General features: G+C 38.6%; 1 protein-coding gene across 6 annotated transcripts in view; it reads left to right on the forward strand.

Annotated features, from left to right (window-relative positions):
- Mastl (microtubule associated serine/threonine kinase like) overlaps positions 1–22,078 on the forward strand; it is a 28,615-nt gene that overhangs the window by 5,997 nt on the left and 540 nt on the right. For 2 of the 6 annotated variants that reach the window (XM_010614714.3, XM_033759754.1), the window contains 11 exons: positions 2,534–2,673; positions 3,331–3,419; positions 5,881–5,987; positions 6,367–6,514; positions 9,150–9,322; positions 11,276–12,406; positions 13,837–13,978; positions 17,898–17,912; positions 19,619–19,732; positions 19,986–20,087; positions 21,148–21,608. In XM_010614714.3, the coding sequence (XP_010613016.2) occupies positions 2,534–2,673; positions 3,331–3,419; positions 5,881–5,987; positions 6,367–6,514; positions 9,150–9,322; positions 11,276–12,406; positions 13,837–13,978; positions 17,898–17,912; positions 19,619–19,732; positions 19,986–20,087; positions 21,148–21,305 (2,319 nt within the window). In that variant the 3' untranslated portion in view covers positions 21,306–21,608. Of the gene's footprint in view, positions 1–2,533; positions 2,674–3,330; positions 3,420–5,880; positions 5,988–6,366; positions 6,515–9,149; positions 9,323–11,275; positions 12,407–13,836; positions 13,979–17,897; positions 17,913–19,618; positions 19,733–19,985; positions 20,088–21,147; positions 21,609–22,078 lie in introns of those variants that run through there. The other 4 variants (XM_033759751.1, XM_033759753.1, XM_033759752.1 and 1 more) reach the window with 4 other exon arrangements.

Below are 22,078 nucleotides of genomic sequence, written 5' to 3' on the forward strand. Positions count from 1 at the left end.
ACACACACACACACACACACACACACACACACACACACACACACACACACACACACTGCCCCACATGCCATGAGTGTGGCTAGAGCATCCAACTTGATTTAGCTAGGTGTCTCCTCATGCCTAGTCCAGCAGTGATGCTAAAGGGTCAGGTGGAATTACTCATCTTGGCAGAATTTTTTTCAATGCTTAGGCCCTAGAATTCATGAAATAAGTAAGCAGCTCTCATTTTGGGGTGGGGGGAGCAGGAGTGCTGAGCCTTACACAGGCTAGACAAGTACTCTACCACTGAACTGTGCTCCCCACCTCTCATTTTTTCTTCCTAAAATCAGATAGTAAACCATCTCTCATCCACCTAACTTCATCCTTGACGCTCAAGATGTGGTCAGACAAACTGCATTAAGCATCCTCATAAGAGATGTAGGCGCTGGTAATGCGACTCAGTGGCAGAGAACTTGCTTGGCACAAGGCTTTAGGACTGATACCCAGTACTGGAAGAAAGTCAAACCCCTCTCCAGATCTGCTGATAAACGAGGTGCCTTGATCCAGTGGAAGTCACTGGGAAGGACTCAGCACTACCCTGATATTTCTGCCAAACTTGCATAACATTCATCAAACCATGAAGAAACAAACAAATTGAAGGATTTCTTTAAATATGCCTGCACATTTCAAAAATGTTTCTGTCATGAAATGTACGCACGCACAGACACACACAGCTGAAAAACTGCTCCAGATCAAAGCAGACCAAAAAGATGGAACAACTAAGGGCCTGGCCTGATGCTGGCATGGGGATGGGAAGGGGGTGAAGAGCGATGCTATAGTGGGCACCGTGAGATGGTCAGACAAGTTGAAGCAGACAGCATATTCGATAAGGCCGTCGTCTAACAGCATTGTAGTTGTGCAAAGATGTCTCATTAGGAGGAATGTGATAAAGAATGAAATTATAACGTCATGACCTTTTCGACTGTATTCTCAGATTATTCACCAGAAGTTTTAAATGTACACATTAGCTGGGTGTAGGGCTTCATGCCTGTAGTCTTGGCTAGTTGGGAAGCTGAGGCAGGAGGATCCTTTGAACTCAATAATTTGAGACCAGCCTAGATGACTTAGCAAGAACTCATCTCAAAAACATAAAATTATATTGTGCCATTCATATCAGATTTACTGTTGCCACATTGGATTATTTTATGCGATGCTAAAGATCAACATAGGGCTTATGCATGCTTTTTTAAGGAAATAACTTTATCACTGAGTATACCCAAGACTGTATTGTTTTTCTTTTTAATTAAATGTTCTAGTCAAAGCAAAATTTATGTTCAAAAAATATTTGAGTATATTAATTACTTTATAGTCTATAAGTTTTAATACATATATCTAATATATACATATTAAAGTTTATTCTGTATACATATGAAGTGTGAAATCACAGTGAATTTAAAAACCTAAAAATAAAAGATGTGTTGCAGTAACAGGCACATTAGCGTACACCCTGGCTTCAGACACGCCGTCCCACCCACCACTCTCACCGCTGTCTGAAGCATCTCCGCAGTCGTCTTTCGTGAGTGTGCTGTGGAGGCTGCCTCAGTGTCCTCAGTCTATTCGAAGTGTTGGGGTGTTTGACTTTGGGGAAGTTACATGGTGCCAGGTGCAGTAAATAAAATGGATGAGGCCGCACTGTGATGTTTGTGTCAGACAGAAATTGCTGCAATTGTTTTGAATCAGTGCGGGACACAGAGGCGGCCACAGCAGCCTGAGTAAAAACACTCACAAATGAGGACTTCCGGAACTGCTTCAGGCAGTGGCAAGAGCACTGGGATGTGTGTTAGAAGCGGGGAGTACTTTGAGATTGAATTAATGGCAGTGTGTCTTTCACTGTAATCATCTTAATTTAAATACCGAATTTTGGGATCACAATCTCATATATAGAGAAAATAGAGAGCAAATAGGCAAAATGCTAAGAATGAGTGAATCCGGATGAAGAATATATGGAAAATAATTCTAATGTTCTAAGATTTTTTTATTTCTACAAGTCTAAATTTGTGTTCAAGCTAACCAGTTTAATTTTTTTTTTTTTTTTTTTTTTTGGTACCGGGGATCAAACTCAGGTCTTTGTGCTTGCAAAGCAGGTGGTGGAACCGCTGAGCTAAATCCCCAGCCCTTAACCAGTTTAATTTTTAATTAAATATTACATGAAGCCCTGTGTCGTGGCGGATACCTGTAATCCCAGCACTGTGAGAGGCTGAGGCAAGAGGATCCCACTTAAGAGCCCAGTCACGTAGTGCCTTAGCAAGAGCCCTGTCTCAAAAAACAAGAAGAGCTGGAGACAAAGCTTAGTGAACAGGCTCTGAGTTCAATTCCCAGGATAGATTAAAAAAAAGATTATATGGAACCTGAGTGAACCTGGCATTAAAGGATAACGAGTGATAACAAGAAAATGCATTTTGTTACAGAACTATACTAAAAATATGTAACTATAATGCCCAATGCTGTATCTTGAAAGTAAGTTTTTACTTGATGATACTAAATTCTCAAATAGGTGATGGAGTATCTTATTGGTGGGGATGTCAAGTCTCTTCTGCATATATATGGCTATTTTGATGAAGAGATGGCTGTGAAATATATTTCTGAAGTAGCACTGGCTCTGGATTACCTTCACAGACACGGAATCATCCATAGGTAAAGGCTGACTTTTCTCTAAACCACTACTTCAATGTGCAGATAATCAAATCATGTGTTAAGGTTTAGATTTACTGTCGCCACTTGCCTGTGTTTCCAGATTACCTGAAGTTTAACTCGCGTGAATTTGGCAATTCCTGTAACTCCTGTTTTCGTCTCCCTGTGTTTTAAATTATGTTGCTTTGAACGTGAACAGTGTTTCAGTGTAAATACTATTAAATTCTTTTCCACTCTTCTGCCATCATGCAGTAAAGTGCCGTACTGTGTCGTCTTACTGGTTTGCACTGGTTTGCTGTGTGCGAAGAAAGGTTAAGTTACTCTGCTCTGTCAAAGCTTGCTTACTTCTGAAAGAAGTGCAATTTTGAATTGACTTGTGGTTGACTTTATCTAATACAGTTTATTTTAATAGTAAAATCTAACACCACAGATAATCTAGTATTAAATCTATTAAGTCATCTAATATTTTCTGGATTCAGATGTACCACAGAATTGCTTTTGAAAGTTGTTTTATTCATTGCAGAGCCACCAATAAATGCTTTTTAGAGGAAATAAATAAAATTTGCCTCTTCTGTAACACTCTCTTTTTCTTAGACATTCTAATATTAAAACTAGCCTTTTCTTTAGTTATCTATTTTCCTTTTTTTTTTTTATGTGCAGGGATTTGAAACCAGACAATATGCTGATTTCTAATGAGGGTCATATTAAACTGACAGATTTTGGCCTTTCCAAAGTGACTTTGAATAGAGGTAAGAAAATTACGAAGTATGTAGTTTTTAAAGGTCCAGCTGGGCTGCCTGGCAGGCACAAGGTCCTGAATTCAATTTTCAGTACCAAAAAAAAAAGTACTCAAAGGACCAGGGTTGTAGCTCAGTGGTACTGTGCGTGCCTGGCAAATTGCAAGGTCCTAAGTTTGATCCCCCATACCATAAATAAATAAATGTCAGGCAAATTTTAGAGACTATAAAAAACAATAAAAATTTTAGAATATATTTCATTAACATACTTTGGGCATACTAAGTGAACTTTGAGTTATTTATTCTAAAATAGACTATATAATTATATCTTTTTCCATGAAAGATAAAAAATAGTGTTAGGGGAATAGCTCAGTGTTAAAGAGTTCAGCATACATGTGGTCTTGGGTTCAGTCCCTCTCACTCAATGGAGGGCTAACAGACGATAATCAAAAATGGGAACGGCCACTATTGGATCTTCAAAGATCACTGAAAATCCTTGGATCTTATAATTTCTGTTCTTCTGACCTCTCTCCCTATTAGAAACTGGTTCTCATCAATAAAGCAACAGTAAAAATACTAAAATAAATATAATATGATAAAAGGTCAATATCTAATCATTTATTCACATATAAATGGCTACCACTAAAACTAATAAAAGAACAGAGATTAACACAATTCATGTGTGTGTGTGTGTGTGTGTGTGTGTGTGTATTATGGAAATATGTTTGCTTCACTAGTAATAATTACTGCTAATATAAAAAAGAACCATTTTATACTAGTAAGCATTATAAAAATGGAATAATGATCCAGTTAACAAAACTACTTTGAAAAAGCAAAATAGGAGGCCCTGTCTCAAAAAACAAACAAAAAAAGCAAAACAGGTTTGTCTAGGGTCACTGTAAATTAGCATAGTGCTTTCTAAAGAAAATTTGCCAGTGTTTTTCTTGGGGGGGCTTGTTTGTTTGTTTGTTTGGGGGTGGTACTGGGGATTGAACTCAGGACATTTGCAAGGTAGGTGTGGTGCAACTGAGCTAAATCCCCTGCCAATGTGTTTTAAAAACAAAAGGTTTTAATTCTCTTTGAGTTTATGTTTTGGAATTTAAGAAAGCAGTCCAAGGGGCTGGGGATTAGCTCAGTGGTGGAATACTTGCCTAACATGCAGTCCCCGGCACTGAAAAACAGCAGCTCAGGAGAGCAAAACACACATGAATAGTATTTTTAGCAGAACTGTATTTAATAGGTACAACCTCCAAACTACCTAAGTTCATCGTAGAAGCATGGACAAATGACATTATCAACTTGGAAACAGATGGTACAGTACTGTCTACTAGGAAGCATACAAGTGGGCTGGGGTACGGCACAGTGGTGGAGCATGAGACCATGGTTTATCCTCAGCACTGGGGAAAGAAAGAAGATATGGCAGAGAGATGGAAGTGTGGGGTTTTTTAAGTAAATGAAAATAGGTTATAAATTATAAACCCTGTAATTATAATCATTTGAAAGTATATGTAGATCTGTGATTCTTTATTTGGGAGTACAAGATTCAAACAGTTGTGAATACCTGAAGGTTCTTCCTAAGTTTGGTCACATCTGGCCTGAGCTAATACAGGGCTGCCTTTAGTCTTTCTTCATCCCGCTTCATGTGAATGTTTATACATTTTACTGCAGAAACAGCAAAATTTGATGCTGATGCGGTAAGAGATGTTATTAGGGATATTCTCAAAGACACCATCTACTTGCACGTTTGTTTTCTTAAGCTATTGAAAAGTATCACCAATTGGGAACATTTTTGTATTAAGATGATACTACTGATGAATTTAATAACTATATCATAAAGGCCTAATTTTTAGTTTTATTTGTAAAATGTCCTTCAAGATTATTATTAATTTATTGCTTCATCGATGTGAGATGTAAATAAAGTTTGTTACATTCAAACTTTAAAGTCCTGTACTACACACAGACCCCTAGGCTTCTTTTGCCATTTTTGGTATCTAAGTAAAATAGTATTATATTATGTGTACTATTAAATTATTTTAAAATATTACACACTTAAGCATGCTGAAATGTGGGTCAACTTCTATCTTAATCTAGGCTTCAGCATGTTAGGATGAGAAGCCCAGAATTTGTACTTTTCCTTACCAACTGTTTTTCAGTATTTGATTTACCAAAAATTATTTTCTTGCTAGTTGATAGCACTTATTTTTTGTGACTGAGTAATCCCTAAAAATCTAATAAGATTCTGCGTCATTTCACCATGAGCCACTCGTTTTAGAGTAAGACTATTCATGAGACGTTTTAATGATTTCAGTCAATTGTAAATGTTTCCTCTGTGGAATGGTAGACTCACTGAATACATTTATCCTGCACAAGCCAGTTTTACAGGTAAGGTTAATAATGCAGAACACATGACTGTTGACTTGGTGAAAATTGAAAGTTTTTTTTTTAATTACTGTTCTTTCCTTTGCACACACAGATATCAATATGATGGATATCCTTACAACACCATCTATGGCCAAACCCAAGCAAGATTATTCAAGAACCCCAGGACAAGTATTGTCACTCATCAGTTCTCTGGGATTCGTAAGTTCTTGATAAGAAAAATTCTTATGCTATATCTTTTCACAGTTACCCCTTAAAATTCAAAGTCCCCATTAAAAAAATAAAACTAGATGCAAATAGCTGGGCGTGGTGGTGCACGCTTGTAATCACAGCACTTGGGAGGCTGAGGCAGGAGGATCACTGAGTTCGAGACCAGCCTGGGCTGCATAGTGAGCTCCAGGTCAGTCTCAACTACATAGTGAGACCCTGACTCAGAAAAACCTAGATGTAAATAACAAGCATGAGGTAACATTTGTTTGACAGTTTGTCAGCTTATATGGTATAACAGCCTGTATTCTTAGGTGGTATTTTTGTAAAGTTAAATCTTTAGCATTTGTTTTTAATTTTCTTCCATTGATAGTTCACACCAGTTGCAGAAAAAAGTCAAGACTCTGCAGACATCATTTCAACCCATCATTCAGAAACATCACAGCTTTCTCAAGGATTCATTTGTCCCATGTCTGTAGATCAAAAGGAGACCACGCCTTACTCTAGCAAACTATACTCATGTGAGTATAAAAAGAGTAGGGCTTTATTACACTAAGCATGTCCTTTAAGGAAAAAATTTTTCAAATGTTAAAATGTCATATCAAATTAATATTTTTAAAATATAAATATTTCAACCATCTGTGACATTCCTGTTTCATCCTGTCAATGCCGTGTGTAACCATGGTGGTGGCAGATTTGTAAATCAAGAGAATAAAATGTCTGGCTAATGAGATAATCTATAAAATTAGAACGATCATCAGGTTAATTTCGCTATAGTAGGTTTATAGAAATCTCATACAATATAAACAAGATACAGCACCTGCAGTTTTATGGGGCCCTACAGTAGCCGTATTTTGAAAACATTTTGTGGTAGTTTAAATTTAAAAACTTGAAGATATTTTTGCATGCGATAAAAGACAAATAGCAAGGTGCACAGGAGATTGGGACAGACAACATGAACAACCCTTTAAAATGAATCTGACAGGAGGAAGTAGGGGCAAAGCTAACGGGAATGGTCTGTGATGGCCAAACTGGACCCAAGAGAGAAGCAAGAACTTCCTAGCTTCAGTTTAGCAAAAGGGGGCATTTCGGACAGAGACACGAGCACATCCAGCAGCGCTGATAAGTTCCAGCTTCAGACGGTAGGGACCAAATGTACTGTGTGAGAGCAAGAGCCACGTGCAGTAGGAGAGGAAGTTTGCTAAGTATATTGTAAAGAGTCACATGTCATTACAGAAATACGTGGGAAACTAGGAGCTGTCACAAGTTCCAAAGTAGGAAATGGGTGATCACCAGCAGTGAAGAAGGACTGACTCACTAGCAAATGCAGTGTGCGCGTGGTACTTGGTTAAACGCGAGTTCCCATGGTCCTGGCTGGAGGTAGCTAAACAGTCACCATATATATCAAAATTGGTGACCAGTGCATGTCAGGAATTGCACTGAGAGGATCTCAGTAGTGAAAAGAACGTAGGATTACATGGAATGCTTCCTTATTTTTTTTTTAAGGTAGGTCTCCCTTTGTAATTCAGCCTGGCCTGAACTCACTGTGTGAGGACTGTAGGCGTGCACCACCACACCTGGCTTATCCCTTCAGTTTTAGAGTTCTAAGACTTAGTACACTAAGAATTTCCTTGAGATTGGCCCTCTGGTCTGGGTTGTGCTGGAAAAATAGGAAGTTCAACAAGAACGATTTGGAGGTTGTCAAGGACTTGTTAAAAAAAATGTTTTCAAATCTGATCAAGAACTCTGACATTTAGAAATAGATGAGAATATATTTAAAATCATATTTCCTTTTCAAAAACAAATTTCCTTGAGATTGAGATCATGTTCACTCTTGTGGAAAGAAAACAAGCCATGTGCATCTTTTCATACACGTGTAAAATGATTGCATAATTGTATTACCACTGTGTCTTCAGCAGTAGCACAGTTGTCAGCAAAGTGTGATGGCTTGCGCCTCTACTCTTAGCTACTTGCGAGGCAGAGCCAAGAGGATGGCAACTTCAAAGTCCATTTGGGCAACTTAGGGGACTTTATCTGAGAATTTAAAAAATTAAAAGGGCCTAGGGATATAGCTCAGCACTCAGCTCAATTCCCAATACCCCCAAAACAAAGGACACAATTGTGTTACACCTAATTACGAGCTGACAAAAATCATTGTCAGCCTTTTCATATATGATAGAGAAGCAAATGTGTAGCCCTCTGTAGGGTTACATATGTGCTTTATTCTGTTACATTAAGAAAATGCCTTAGGCCGGAGATTTAGGTCAGTGGTGCTGTGGCTGCCTTGCAAGCATAAGGTTCTAGTTCGGTCCCCGGTACCAAATTTTAAAAAAAAGAACAGTTTCATATTAGATCAGAAATAACTCTTAGGATTCCCTATTTTTAATGTTCATACAGAGATTTCTTTAACTGAAATACCGAATAGTTTCTTTGGTGTGAAAAACTACAATAGTACACAGGATCCTAATGAGATAATTAATAATGTGAAATAGGAAGTAAAAGGCTAAAGATGTAGGGAAAGTGGGAAGGGTGGGGGAAAGGTAATAAGGGAGAGGAAAAAATAGGAGAAACTGAAAAAATGGAAATAAAGTGTTTGTAAATGGGGAGGGGAGGAGTGGGTGAAGGGAGGGCAGGGACAAGGGGAAAAATGAGAATCAAGACCTATTATGTAAAGGTACAGAATCCCAATGATGAATGTAATTGTATACCTAGATTGTACCAATAACCTCAATAAAAAGGAAAAAAAGAAAGAACTCAAAATTGATTCCTTCTAATTAGTGTATAAACAAATTCTCTTGTCCTGGTTTTTACTCTAGAAATGTTAAGACAATTTTTGTTGTTGTTGTTCTAAACTTAAGAACAGTATTTGTATTTTTATTTGTGAAGCTGAATATGATAATCATAGCAGAAATCCTCGCAGCCATCTGTGGAGGACAATATTTACAAAGAAATAGTTCTGCAGCGTGACAGATAATCACCTGTGAGTGTTCAGGATTTTTTTCTTTTTTTTTGGTACGGGGGATTGAACTCAGGTCCTTGCACTTGCGAGGCAGGCAGCAGAACCACTGAGCTTAATCCCAGGCCCAGTCTGTGAATGTTCGGGTTCGGTGAGGAGCTGTGAAAGCTGTGACATAGCAGTACTGTCTTCTCCCACAGGTCTTGAAGCGCTTGCTTCCCACCCGGAAGTACCTGTGAGGTGTCTGACTCCTGGTCTGCTCCAGTCCAGGAGAAGGCTGGCCACATCCAGCGCCAGCAGCCACTCCCACACCTTCGTGTCCAGCGTGGGGTCGGAATGCCACAGCAGCCCCAAGTGGGAGCGGGACTGCCAGGTTAGAAGGGCTTTGTTTAAGCACAGCCACCTCTGTGCTGGACTCCTGACCAACACCGGGCCCTGTGATACAGATCCCACGGAGAAATCAGACTGCCACGCAAGCAGCAGCCACAGGACAACCTCAAAGTCTTTCTTCCCGAGATGCTGTCAAATTCTTGTGCAGTATTTCATTTCTCATTCAGTTGTGAAGTTGCTCTTGCTTAGTGTATAATGGAGAATTAAGTTACTATAATAAACTGATAGTGAAATTGGACTTGAATTCCCTACCATGACAGACATTAGTTTGTTTAGTTTTTATCCCTACCTCCTCTTAACGACGTTTCCTATCAGATTCTCATCTAACAGACTAGTAACTCTCAGGAATAGCCCTTAAATCAAAAGGTGATACGATATGGGTGTTCTGAGTCTACTCTGAGGCCATTGCTTAGCAAATTAATTTACCTAGTTATTCTACTTTATGTATTCTGCTTTTGCCCTTTCAAAAAGTTAGGAAAGCTACTGATACTAAAGATGATAGGAACTAAAATGTAAAATATAATAAGGTTGTTATAAAATGCTGAATAAGTAATGTTAAATTAGGATAAGCCTACTTGATGAATTTATTTGGATTATATTTGCTGCTTATGCTCAGCAATCTGATTTTCTTCATTGTTGGATATTTGTGTTTTATGAACAGGGTCAAATTAACTTTTAGATAAAGCAGAATGTCTCTTTCTTTTTTTTTTCTTTTTCCTCTCTAGGTTGTGTTATACATACTACATGCTATAGAATAAACATTTCCATTGCCAGTACTATTAATTTACCTCTTTTGTATTGTCCCTTCTTCCATTTCTTTCTTTTTTTTGGTACCAGGGATCAAACGGGTCCTTATGCTTGCGAGGCACGTGCTGGAACCACTGAGCTAAATCCCTGGCCCTCCATTTCTGAGCTCTGAAGAAAGCAATGATTAGATTATAATAGTGTCTCTCAAGTTGTGATCAGAAAAGGGACCCTCAGATCACCCTGTCCTGATACTCAAATTCATGTAATGCAGGACATTTGGGGTTTTTTGTTTTGTTTTGTTTCATTTCCAGTATTGGGGATCAAACTCAGGACCTTGTGCTCGGGAGGCAGGCACAGTGCTACTGAGATAAATGCCCAGCCCCTGTTCTTTGGTTTTGGATTGTTTTTTCTCATAAGTAAGTGTTCCTCCTTATTACTGAATAAGACTTTAAAGTTTGCACATCAAAAATAGGTACTTTTAGTTACTGAAGACTCACTTTGAGTAATTTTATAAAAATCCTGGTCACCATGCACCAGTTTGCAATGTATGAGTACACATGAGAACTGATAGAAAGTTAGAATTCAGTTTTCAAGAAAAGCATTTTGTTATCAGTGTATCATTAGTTCATCTTGTTGACAATGAATTTTAATTCCTGCATCTTTTGCTTTTATAGAATGAAGTGATTCATGTTTATAATAGCAATATTTTTGCTCTGTAATTTTATTTTTTTATCAGGACTCGAACTCAGTGCTTCTCATTTGCCAGACAGGCACTATGCCACTGAGCTACATTCCCAGCCCTGCTCTATAATTTTTACTAGATTTCATGCCCTCTGCATTTTGCAGTTAAAAACATACGTTCATATGATGTTGAAGAACAAATGTGTATAATGTAATGTTAACCTAAATCTGCCTAAATATATTGCTTGTTAATTTGTCCTGTTTAATACCATGTATAAGAATATTAGTGGATAATTCATTTAAATTTTAGAACGTGTTTCAGATGTCAGCTTATACTATAATTCTTTATATTGCTTTTTAATTCCCTATTATTGTTATTTTGTTGTTTGAAAGTGCGAATAGGGAGGGAGTGATTTATAGGGTTATTTATCCTACCTATGTGGACAGAGGTTAGAAGGTCAGAGTTTCAGCTTTCCATGAACTAAGAAGTATTGCTTTTTCCTTGTAGGAAAGTGATGAAGCATCAGGCTCTACAATGATGAGTTGGAATGCAATGGAAAAGGTGTGTACAAAATCTGCAGACGACCCTGAGACCAAAGGTTTCCATAAAAAGGATCTTGAGCTGGCCCTTTCTCCGATTCATAACAGCAATGCCATTCCTACCACTGGTGGATCATGTGTAAACCTTGCGAAAAAATGCTTTTCTGGAGAAGTTTCTTGGGAAGCAGGAGAACTCAATGTAAACAATGTGAGCACGGCCCCTGACACAGGACAGCCTGGTTGCCAGCAGTCAGAGCAATGGGCTCTGAATTCTAGTAGTATGCCAGAGGAGCCCCTTGGGAAAAGAAGCTTAAAAAGAAATTTTGAATTGGTTGACTCTAGTCCCTGTCAGGAAAGTACACAAAATAAAAAAAATTGTGTGGAGAATAAGCATAATAAAGAAATGCGAGATTGTCATACAAATCACAGCACAGGCTTAACAGGTGAAATCCGGGATCTCAAGTTGTCAGTACACAGATGTCAGCAAAATGACTGTGCTGAGAAGGAGAACATCGTCCATCACTTTACTGATAAACACGCACCAGAAAATGTCTCCGTACCAATGATAGCGAAAAACCTTATGTGTGAACTAGAGGAAGATTGTGAGAAGACTGATAGGAAGGAGTACTTAAGTTCTAATTTTTTATGTTGTGATGATGATAGTGGTCCCAGAAGTATTTGCATGGACTCCGATTCGTCTTTTCCTGGAGTTTCCATAATGGAAAGTTCATTAGAAAGGCAGTCCCTAGATCCAGATAAAAGTATCAAAGAATCCTCTTTTGAAGAATCAAATACTGAAGATCAACTTACTGTATCACCAAACTGCCAAGAGAATACCTTGCCGAAAGATGATGAGAACTCTGCTGTCCAAAAAATGTTAGCTCCTTCTTCGGAGGCCTTGAAAACGTTAATGCTCTCTAAAAGAAATGCTGTAGCTTTTCGAAGTTTTAACAGTCATATTAATGCATCCAGTAACTCAGAACCATCCAAAATGAGCATTACTTGTTTAGATACGATGGACGTTTCATGTGCATATAGTGGCTCATATCCCATGGCTGTCACCCCTACTCAGAAAGGGAGATCCTCTCTGCCATATCAGGTATATTCTAACTTTTAACACTTTGTTTTTTTTTTGTGTTTTTTTTTTTTAGTACCGGGGATTGAACTCAGGTCCTTGCACTTGGGAAGCAGTGGCCAGAACCACTGAGCTACATCCCCGGCAACACTTTGTTCTTTAGATACAGAAAAATCAACTTAAGACAGGCACTTGGCCAGGTATGGTGCTAGCACTCGGGCAGTCTGAGGCAGGATTGTGAGTTCAAGCTCAGCCTAGGCAACTTAGTGACTTCAAGACAAAAAAAAAAAAAAAAATGCTGCAGATGTAGCTCAGTGTGAAGGTACTGCATTCAATCTAAGTGAATATTTAGGGATGGAGGGGCAGCCCTAACACTCGCCTCTCAGACTGTATAGTATGAATTATATAGTTTTGTTCTTATTTGAGACTGAATTGTTGGAAGTTTTCATGCAGATTTTGCTTCATAACACCATCTTCTTCCTTTTGTGTATTTTTATATACTTTACAAAAAACACAATCACATTTTCCCAGCAGTGCTATGAGATATCAAACTCAAGTCTGAGGACATATTTCGATAATCTATAGAAAAAATATGAAATTTGTATTTCAAATATTTTGTTTTTATTTTCTCAACTTCATAAACCAAAAATTTATTTTTTTCTGTTTTTGGAGAAATACCATAATATAAAAAGTATAAACTCTGAACTTGAATTATGAGACTTGGGTTTTTACCCTTGATCTTAGCCACAAGGCTGAGAAGCAGTGAGACTTTGAGTTTCTAACAAGGACTTATTTACAGGTTTAGAAGTCCCTTAAACTCAGGAGCCTGCATTTTTTTTTTTAGATGTCTGAGGCGGGGTCAGGTTTAGCTCAGTGGCACCAGGCCTGCCTCACAAGTGCAAGGTCCTGAATTGATCCCTGGTACCAAAAAAAAAAAGTCTGAGGTGATTACATGTTGTTAGATTAACAGTTATCTTAAAACCTTTTAGATCCTATTTAGCCCAAGGGATTATTTGTGTTATTTTGTATATCATCCTAATAATTATTTGTCAGCTGTAGCCTTTCTCAATGACTTCCCCACCCCCATACTGGGGCTCAAACTCAGGACCTTGTGTGCTTCTCCCCTGAGCTAAATCCCCACCTTTCCCTCAAATGACTGTTAAGTTTTGTATTAAGCCATGCTATTAAATCTTTGTGTATTTTTTCATTATATGTGGTATTTCCAAATCTTAGTAAAATAATTGTTATCTGAGCAACTGAACTTCTACATATAAAGACTTTTTGATAATTATAACTAGTTATGAGTCCGTTTTCAAATCTTTCATCAAGGATTTCAGTACAGTTTATCTTTTACACCTAGTAGCTCAGTATCTAGCTATTTCGTTTGTTTCAGTATTTATAGTCCTTGTATAAGGAATGAGGATATTTGCTGTGTTTTAAATTCTTTGAATTAGCAGACCCCAAATCAGATCAAGTCTGGAACCTCCTACCGAACTCCAAAGAGTGTGCGAAGAGGGGCAGCCCCAGTGGACGACGGGCGAATTCTAGGAACCCCAGACTACCTAGCTCCTGAGCTCTTGCTGGGCACAGCCCATGGTAAGGAAGGTGACGCGCCGTGGATCTTGAATTGCTGTCTACCAGTACATTGTCTGTTTTGAGTTTCTTTGATACTTAAGTTATCTAAAGTATAAGAAAATAGACCCTCTGCCACCTGCCTCACAAGTTCAAGGACCCAAGTTCAATCCACAGTACAAAAAAAAAAAAGTGTCAGAAAATAGATCCACAAAATACTCTTTTCTCACTTATATGGCATTTATTGTAAGAAAAGAAAAACAAAATAGCTCCTATTCTCTGCATGTATAAGACCAGACACTGAAGTACATGCAGCCACTTATCCTTTGCCTTCAGTGCTTTTGCTTTCTCTGGTTCAGTTGCTGTGACTCCATGATCCACCACCCACCCACTATGTCATCTCTGTTCTAAGCATTCAGGTCTGGTCTACAGTGCTTGTGACTGCGGTGTTAGACCTAAACTTCTGTTCGGTGCACAGAATCCTATTCCACTTTATAATTCACCCACATTTACATCCTCATCCTTCAGAACAGTGTCTTCACCTGTCTTCTTTTCCTTTCTCTCTTAAAAGTCTTAAGTAAACGACACCGGCTCTCTAGGACTGCTTTAGCAAAGTGCCACATTTTATGCAGTGAAATGTGTTGGAAGCTTGGGAGCTAAGCGTGCAAAATCAAGGTGCCCTGCCTATGTCCTCTCGCCTGCTGCTTTGTTGGCCGTCTCTGGAGTTCAGGACTTGGAGATGCATCATTTCAGTTCTGCCTCTTCGTATGCTTTTCCTTGTGCTTCTGTAATCATGTGGCTTTTTGTAAAGATACAAGTCGTGTTGAGCTGGGAGCCTGTCCTATCCCAATATGACCTCCACTTAACCTGATTAATTCCATCTGTAATAACCCTATTTCCAGTAAGGTCACCCTGAGACGCTGAGTGTTAGGAGTTTGCACAAACTTTTTTGGGGGGCTCAAATCAACCCATAACATGAATTCCTTCTGTATTTCTTGTCTGTTTTTGTACCGGGGTTCAAACTCAGGACCTTGCACTTGTGAGGCAGAAGCGGTGCCACTGAACTAAATCCCCAGCCTGCATTTCTTGTTTTTGCAGTACGGGGACTGAATCCAGGGGCAACTGAGTTACATCCCAGCACTTTTTTATTTTTTATTTTGAGACCAACTGGTTAGCCTCAGACTTACAGTCCTCCTGCTTCAGCCTCCCAAGTAGCTGAGTTCACAGGCCCGTGCCCCTGTGCCCACCTACTTCCACATCTTGATTATTTTGTTGCTCGTTTTTATCCCTATGTGAAAGCAAGTTTCCACTTTTGTCTTCCCCTTACTGCCCAGCTGCTCAAAAGTTGCCTCTTTTCTTTACCTGATTGTTTTTGTTCTAGCAATATGATTTTATCTGGACTATTTTACTGAAAATGTTTCCTGTTTCCTGCCACGGAGTCCTTGTCAAATCTCAGTTTCCCCTCAGACTCATTCCTCTTATCTATTGCTGTTCCTCAATTACTTCCTTGTCTCTTCCAAATACATTGCTCCTTTATCAGTGGGAGTGGGATACCAGAATCCAAGGGTGATAAAGTATCTCATACAAAAAGGCATAGTATTTGCATATAATCTATACACCTCCTCCCATATATTTTTATTTTTTGGTACCAGAGATCGAACTCAGGACCTTGCATTTGCAACGCAGGCAATGGCACCACTGAACTAAATCCCCAGTCCTGCGCAGATTCTTTTATCATTGTTCCCTAAATGATACAACAACTACTTACACAGCACTTGCATTGCATTAGATGTTGTAAGTAATATAGTGAAGATTTAAAGTATATGGGGATGGGGATGTAGCTCAGTGGTTCTACCACCTGCCTCACAAGCACAATGTCCTGAGTTAAATCCCCGGTACCAAAAAATAAGTCTGCACACGTTCAACACCAGTCAAGTATTTTCAAGTATTTTCTATCCATGTTTGGTTGAATTTGTGGATCTAACCCTAAATGCAGAGAATGAAAAAGGAATTCTTCAAGAATCTTCCCTGTGGGCCGGGAATTTGGCTCAGTGGTTCTGTTGCCTGCCTTTCAAGCATAAGGGCCCATGTTCGATCCCCAGTACCAAAAAAAGATCTTCCCTGTGCCTTTTTCCCTGTTAATCACATCGTTCCCATGACTTCATTTGTCACCTCCATGTTGCTAATTCCCAAATCCATCTCTAATCCCAACTCTGGGTAGCAGACACACAGCTAAGCTGCCTACTCAGTATTCTACCAATCTGTCAGATGCTACAAGGAAAACCTGGACTGATTAGCTAGCTTGCTTTTACTTCGTCCTGTGTCTGTTTCTTCATCTTCATAGAGATAGGTATCATCCCTGCATTCAGACATTAAATCCAGTTCACTAGATCCCTGCCATAGTTATCACCTCTGGTACTGGTCTCCATAAGAATTTTGTGTATCTCTTTCATTATTTAATGGTTTCTATCTGGTCTTCTCAATTTCACTGTTGTCTACAATGGTTGACATCAGATTTTCTCTCTGAACCGTAATATAATTTATTCTATTTCTGTCCTCAGAAGACCCTGTTGGCTCCCTCTGAGCTGCTAAATAGAACCCTAATTTGTGGTCATGACTTGAGCATGAGTTCTCATGCTAGCCTTGGCTTTCAGCAAATCTAAATAGTTATATGCCCCACGTTCCTCTTTTTCCTTTTCATGGTACTAAGGATGGACCTCAGGCCTTCACACTGATCTGCATCCCCACGCCTTTTTTATTTTTTGTTTTGAGGCAGGGTCTCGCTAAGTTGCCCGGGCTGAGCTTGAACTTGCCATCCTCCAGCTCAGCCCCCAAATGCTGGGGTCACAAAGATGCATCACCGTGCCCACCTCCCATTCTGTCTCTCAAAATATATTTAATTTCCAGGTCTTCTTTGTATTGCACATGTATTTAACATTAGTTGAGAAAAGCCAGTCTCTGATCATCTTTGAATCAAATTTCTTCTCATCAGTGAAGTATCTCATCTTCAGTAAAGATCCTGTGATAACTACTTCTAGATCACCATATGAAAAGCTGTTGGAAACTTCTGTCATCCTGAGGGTGGGATATAACTCACCGTTACCACACATGCTTAATACATGCAAGGCCCTGGGCACCAAAAAAACAAAACTAAAAAATAATTATTCTGTCTGTATTGCAGTTAGTTATGATTCCCCCCCCCACTCCACAAGTTTAAGGAAATTTCTTAAGGGGAGAGTGAGTTCCCTGCCTTCTTTCTATATAACAGAAAGCACCTGTTGCTAATCTTCTCCATAATGGGAATACACGATTAATACTCCCCCTTCTTTATTAGCTGAAGCAAGTAAATGCCTATAAGCCCTTAGAGATTTTTGTACAGCGCCCCTTTGGCTAGGTCAAGACTTGCCAGCCTGTTTCCTCTGTTATAATTAACATTATCTCTAACATTGGATACAATATGTAAATGGGCTTCAAACGTAGAGATATATCTTGTAGAACTTTACCCCTATTTGAGTGGGACTAAACAGCATGCTGTAGTCTCAGCCATGATGGGATTCTTTTAATTTCCTGTTCCTGTTCATGATTTTGTTTCAGCTCTTTTAACATTGTGTTAAAATTCATGTTCTGCTGGGTGTGATGGCGCACGCCTGTAATCTCAGCTCTCAGGGCTGAGGCAGGAGGATCGCTGTGAGTTTGAGACCAGCCTGGGCTACATAGTAAGTTCCAGGGCTGTCTCAACTACATAGTGAGACCCTGTCTCAAAAAACAAAAATAAATAAATAAAATTAATGTTCTGTCTATCCCAGAGTAGGCTGTTTTCTTCTTGGAGAAAAACCTTTAATCATCTTTGTAGCCCTTCTATCTGGTACTCTACCTAGAAATGATGAGGGAATGAATTCATAATTTTATATATTATACCTAACTATTGTTTTCTTATATGCAGGATTTCTGACTTCGGGTAAGTAAACTCTATGAAGTCAAATGGCAAAGCACATTAAACCAAATAGTCAAAGTGTAACCACATCACATGGTGTAATTATTTTCCTTTCAGCTCATTTGTAAACTACAAAAATGAATTGTCTTCTGTACTCTGAGCAACAAGACTGCAGAGATTGTTTTCTCTGTGAAAAAACATGTAGGCATGTAGCATTTTTTAAAGTTTAAAAGGTATCATGAAGATAGTTTTTCTATGAAAACAGAAGAAATACTCGATAAAAATATTAAAATTAGCAGTCACAGAAAGGCTAAATCTTTTCATTTCATTGACAGATTTTTCTAAATCTTTTAATTTCATTACAATTAGAAAATAGGTGGCAGGGCATGGTGTCACATGCCTATAATCCTGTCACTCTAAATAATGTAAAATATGTTGAGGATTTAGCTCAGTGTGAACCTTGAGTTCAATCCGTGGTGCTGCCAAGGGAAAGAAAGAAAAGAAGTTACGATAATATCAGTATTTCCCTACCAATTTCAAGAATGGATTTTCAATTTGAAAGCTAGTTGAATAGAACAAATTTGTTCTTTTTCTCTGGCCAATAATATAATTGCTAAGGCTTATCACAACATGTGATCTTATTAGACTTTGACTGAAGTATATGGATACGTGTAACGTATCTGTGGAGAAATCACAGATGTTTGTTTATATACTGGCTAAGCTGGGAAAAGGGTTCTAATATCTAACCTGAGTAAAACGTGTTTTTTCTTCAATTCTTCCTACTTTCCTATTATTTGGCTACATTGTCTAATCCACTGTATTCTTGCTCAGTGCTGCTTGAGAGATCTACTAACTGAGATCTGTGTTTTCACAGTAACTGCTATAGAAGCCACCAACTCGTAGCATCCTATGGTCCTGAGGGGAAATGAGATTATACAGACAAAAGGCACCCTACATGCATGAGATTATTTTGCCTAATGGCAGACTCTGTAGTGCTTTGCTACTCTTTTAAAATGGGATGGTGGCAGGTGCTTATAACCATTATGAATTTTGTGAGATTGTTTTTAAAAGAAAATTTGTAGGAAAATTTAACACCACTAAAATTCCTTATCTAAATTTATATTGAAATTAAGTAGTTCTGAACTAAAAGTAACCTTTGCTGAGGAAATACAGAATTAAACCAAAATATTAACCAGTTTATCATCACTAAAAATACTGGTAGAGTGTGCCTGTAATCCCAGCACTCGGAGGCTGAGGCAGGAGGATCACTGAGTTTGAGACCAGCCTGGGCTACAAAGTGAGTTCCGGGTCAGTCTCAACTACAGAGTGAGACCCTGTCTCAAACAAACAAAAAAAACAGAAATGTAATCATTTCGAATAGAGTGTGTATTTTAGAAAATATTCTTTATGATAAACATATTCCTTCATTGTGTTTTAGGGATTAGAACATAAAATTATCCAGAATACCAGAAGTTATTAATAATTGGAAATAAGTGGTTTTAACATTCATTTGTAGCTATGGTAACTGCTAATCTAATCTTCTTATGAAATAGGAAATGAACACATTGTGTAAATAAAGGTAATTTAGCATTTCTATAATTTATGAAGACACCTGAAAGCTTTCGGCAAAGAATGCCTTGATTATGCTCAACTGTCCATGTAGTCATGTTACAGTTGATCAGATATTTGTAGAAAATGCTTGCAAACAGCTTATTTCCTCTTAAATCCAGGACCTGCAGTAGACTGGTGGGCACTTGGAGTTTGCTTGTTTGAATTTCTAACCGGAATTCCCCCTTTCAATGATGAAACGCCACAGCAAGTATTCCAGAATATTCTGAAAAGAGGTGATTCTTTTTCTCCTAATAAAATATTCATTATTTCTGTGTTGAACAGTGATTAAAAAATGTGTTTGTAGCCGGGTGTGGGGGCGCACGCCTGTAATCCCAGCACTCAGCAGGCTGAGGCAGGAGGACCGCTGTGAGTTCAAGACTAGCCTGGGCTACACAGTGAGTTCCAGGTCAGTCTCAACTACATAGTGAGACCCTGTCTCAAAAAAACCGGAACAAAAAAAATGTATTTGTGCATTTGTATTTGTAGATATACCTTGGCCTGAAGGTGAAGAAAAGTTATCTGATAATGCTCAAAGTGCAGTAGAAATACTTTTAACCATTGATGATACAAAGAGAGCTGGAATGAAAGGTAAGGTTTTGTGTTAGTCGGTGCTTAACCTTGGTGGTGACTAGTAATAACAGTGTCAAGTTCCAGTACACTGCTCCAGATAATCTGATTGCTCACTGGTAAAAAGATAACTCTACTTATGTCTGTCCTCTAAATACTAAGGTATTTGTCTTTATTGCAGGCAAGTTGTAATACAATAAACTTAATTTTGTCACTCTCAAGGAGATACTTGAAACCATCTTATATTGTCAGAATCTTAAGATTTTCATAGCCTGATAAAACTAACCAACACCAAATATAGGAAATCTGTTTTATGAAAATCTTCTATAATTTATTTTCTTTGTATGATACGGGGGATTAAACTTAGAAGTGCAATAAAAATAAAGTGTTATCGGCTGAGCACATACCTATAATCCCAGCTACCAGACAGGCACAGGCAGGCCAGGAGGATCACAAGCTCGAGGCCAGGCTGGGCAGTTAACAAAACTCTGCCTCAGAAATGGAAAATAAAGTGACCAAGGACCTAAGTAGTGGTAGAGCATGGATGGATGGATGGATGACAGGTAGAAGCACTGTCAAGAAACAGTATGTATGTGGGGATAATAAAATCGAGCATGATCAGTATATGTGTGGCCGTCCCTGAAGGAGGTGGAGTGGAGGCATCAAGGATGAGCTCCCCGCTGACGTTCCCTAGGACCTCGCAGAGGGCTGGACTGTAGCACTATAAACAGGTGATGAGGTGCTGGAACGAGAACTGTAGCAGTAACCATGAAAGATGCGCGGTAGGGAGCTGCACTCTGAGCAAGAAGTGAGCCACGTTCCCAGGGAGAAGGCAGCTGGAGAGACAGACTTCTGCTAAGGCCACTCTTTTGTTCATTCGACGAATGCGAACCAAGCACCTGTCATGCCAGGTGACACACGAGATGACTCAGTGTGTAAGACGCCTAGCGGGGAGAATTACGCGTTGGTCTGTGGGCCTGGCATAATAGGGAAGGGCGAGATTCTCCTGTAACTCCTGAAAACAGTAGTTCCTGAGGTAATGGTGTCATCATACACTGTTTTGTTTTATATTTTTCCTAAGAACTGAAACATCATCCTCTCTTCCATGATGTGGACTGGGAAAATCTACAGCATCAGACTATGCCTTTCATACCCCAGCCAGATAACGAAACAGACACATCATATTTTGAAGCCAGAAACAATGCCCAGCACCTGACCATATCTGGATTTAGTCTGTAGCATGTAAATGCCCCTTCTGTGTAATCCTGTGTCATAGAGTGAGCTTCGTTAATGATTCTCAATACCAGTTGATGTAAGGGGGATAAAAATCATTCTCTCAGCTGGCTCAATGAGTTTTTAGTTTAACAGCTTTCACAGACTTAAAGGTTATAAGGAATATAACCAGTAATTTATCTTAATCTCTGAACTGTATATGACTCTTTAAAGCTCTTTTGAACGTATTTATTTTGTTAATTGCACTTTATGAAAAGTAAAGCATCAATAAAATTAGAATGACACTACTGCTACATAGAGTGAGCCATAGGCTGGATTTTCTGTTTCTCTGTTAATTTCAGTGTACCCTTCTGTTTGGTATCAAAATAGCAACATGTATAATTCCATTTTAATTGAATATACTTGTGTATGATGCCTGCAAAATCTGGTCTCAAGGATAATCATTTAACGTAAGGCTTGTAATCTCAGGAATGCAGCTGAAAGGAGTTCTTCAGCGGGTGGTATCACTCCTGGGGAATGAAGATTAAACAAAAAGAAAAAGGTTTTAACTTGCTCTGCTCATGACACAGTTTTGTTGCCTTGACTGCTTTCAGTGCTTGACTCTTTAAAGTAGAACTGGAAAGATTAAATGTAATATACTGTAAGTAATTTCAATACCATGTTCAATTTTAATAGGAAATGTAATGTTTTACATCTTATAATCATTTGCAACATTATCAAAGACAGACTTATCCTTAAAAATAATTTTCTTTTGCTTAGTAATTTTTTTTTTTTTTTTT

This window comes from Fukomys damarensis, unplaced genomic scaffold (genome assembly GCF_012274545.1).
Source record: "Fukomys damarensis isolate Sample0158 unplaced genomic scaffold, DMR_v1.0_HiC HiC_scaffold_37, whole genome shotgun sequence".
Lineage (NCBI taxonomy): Eukaryota > Metazoa > Chordata > Mammalia > Rodentia > Bathyergidae > Fukomys > Fukomys damarensis.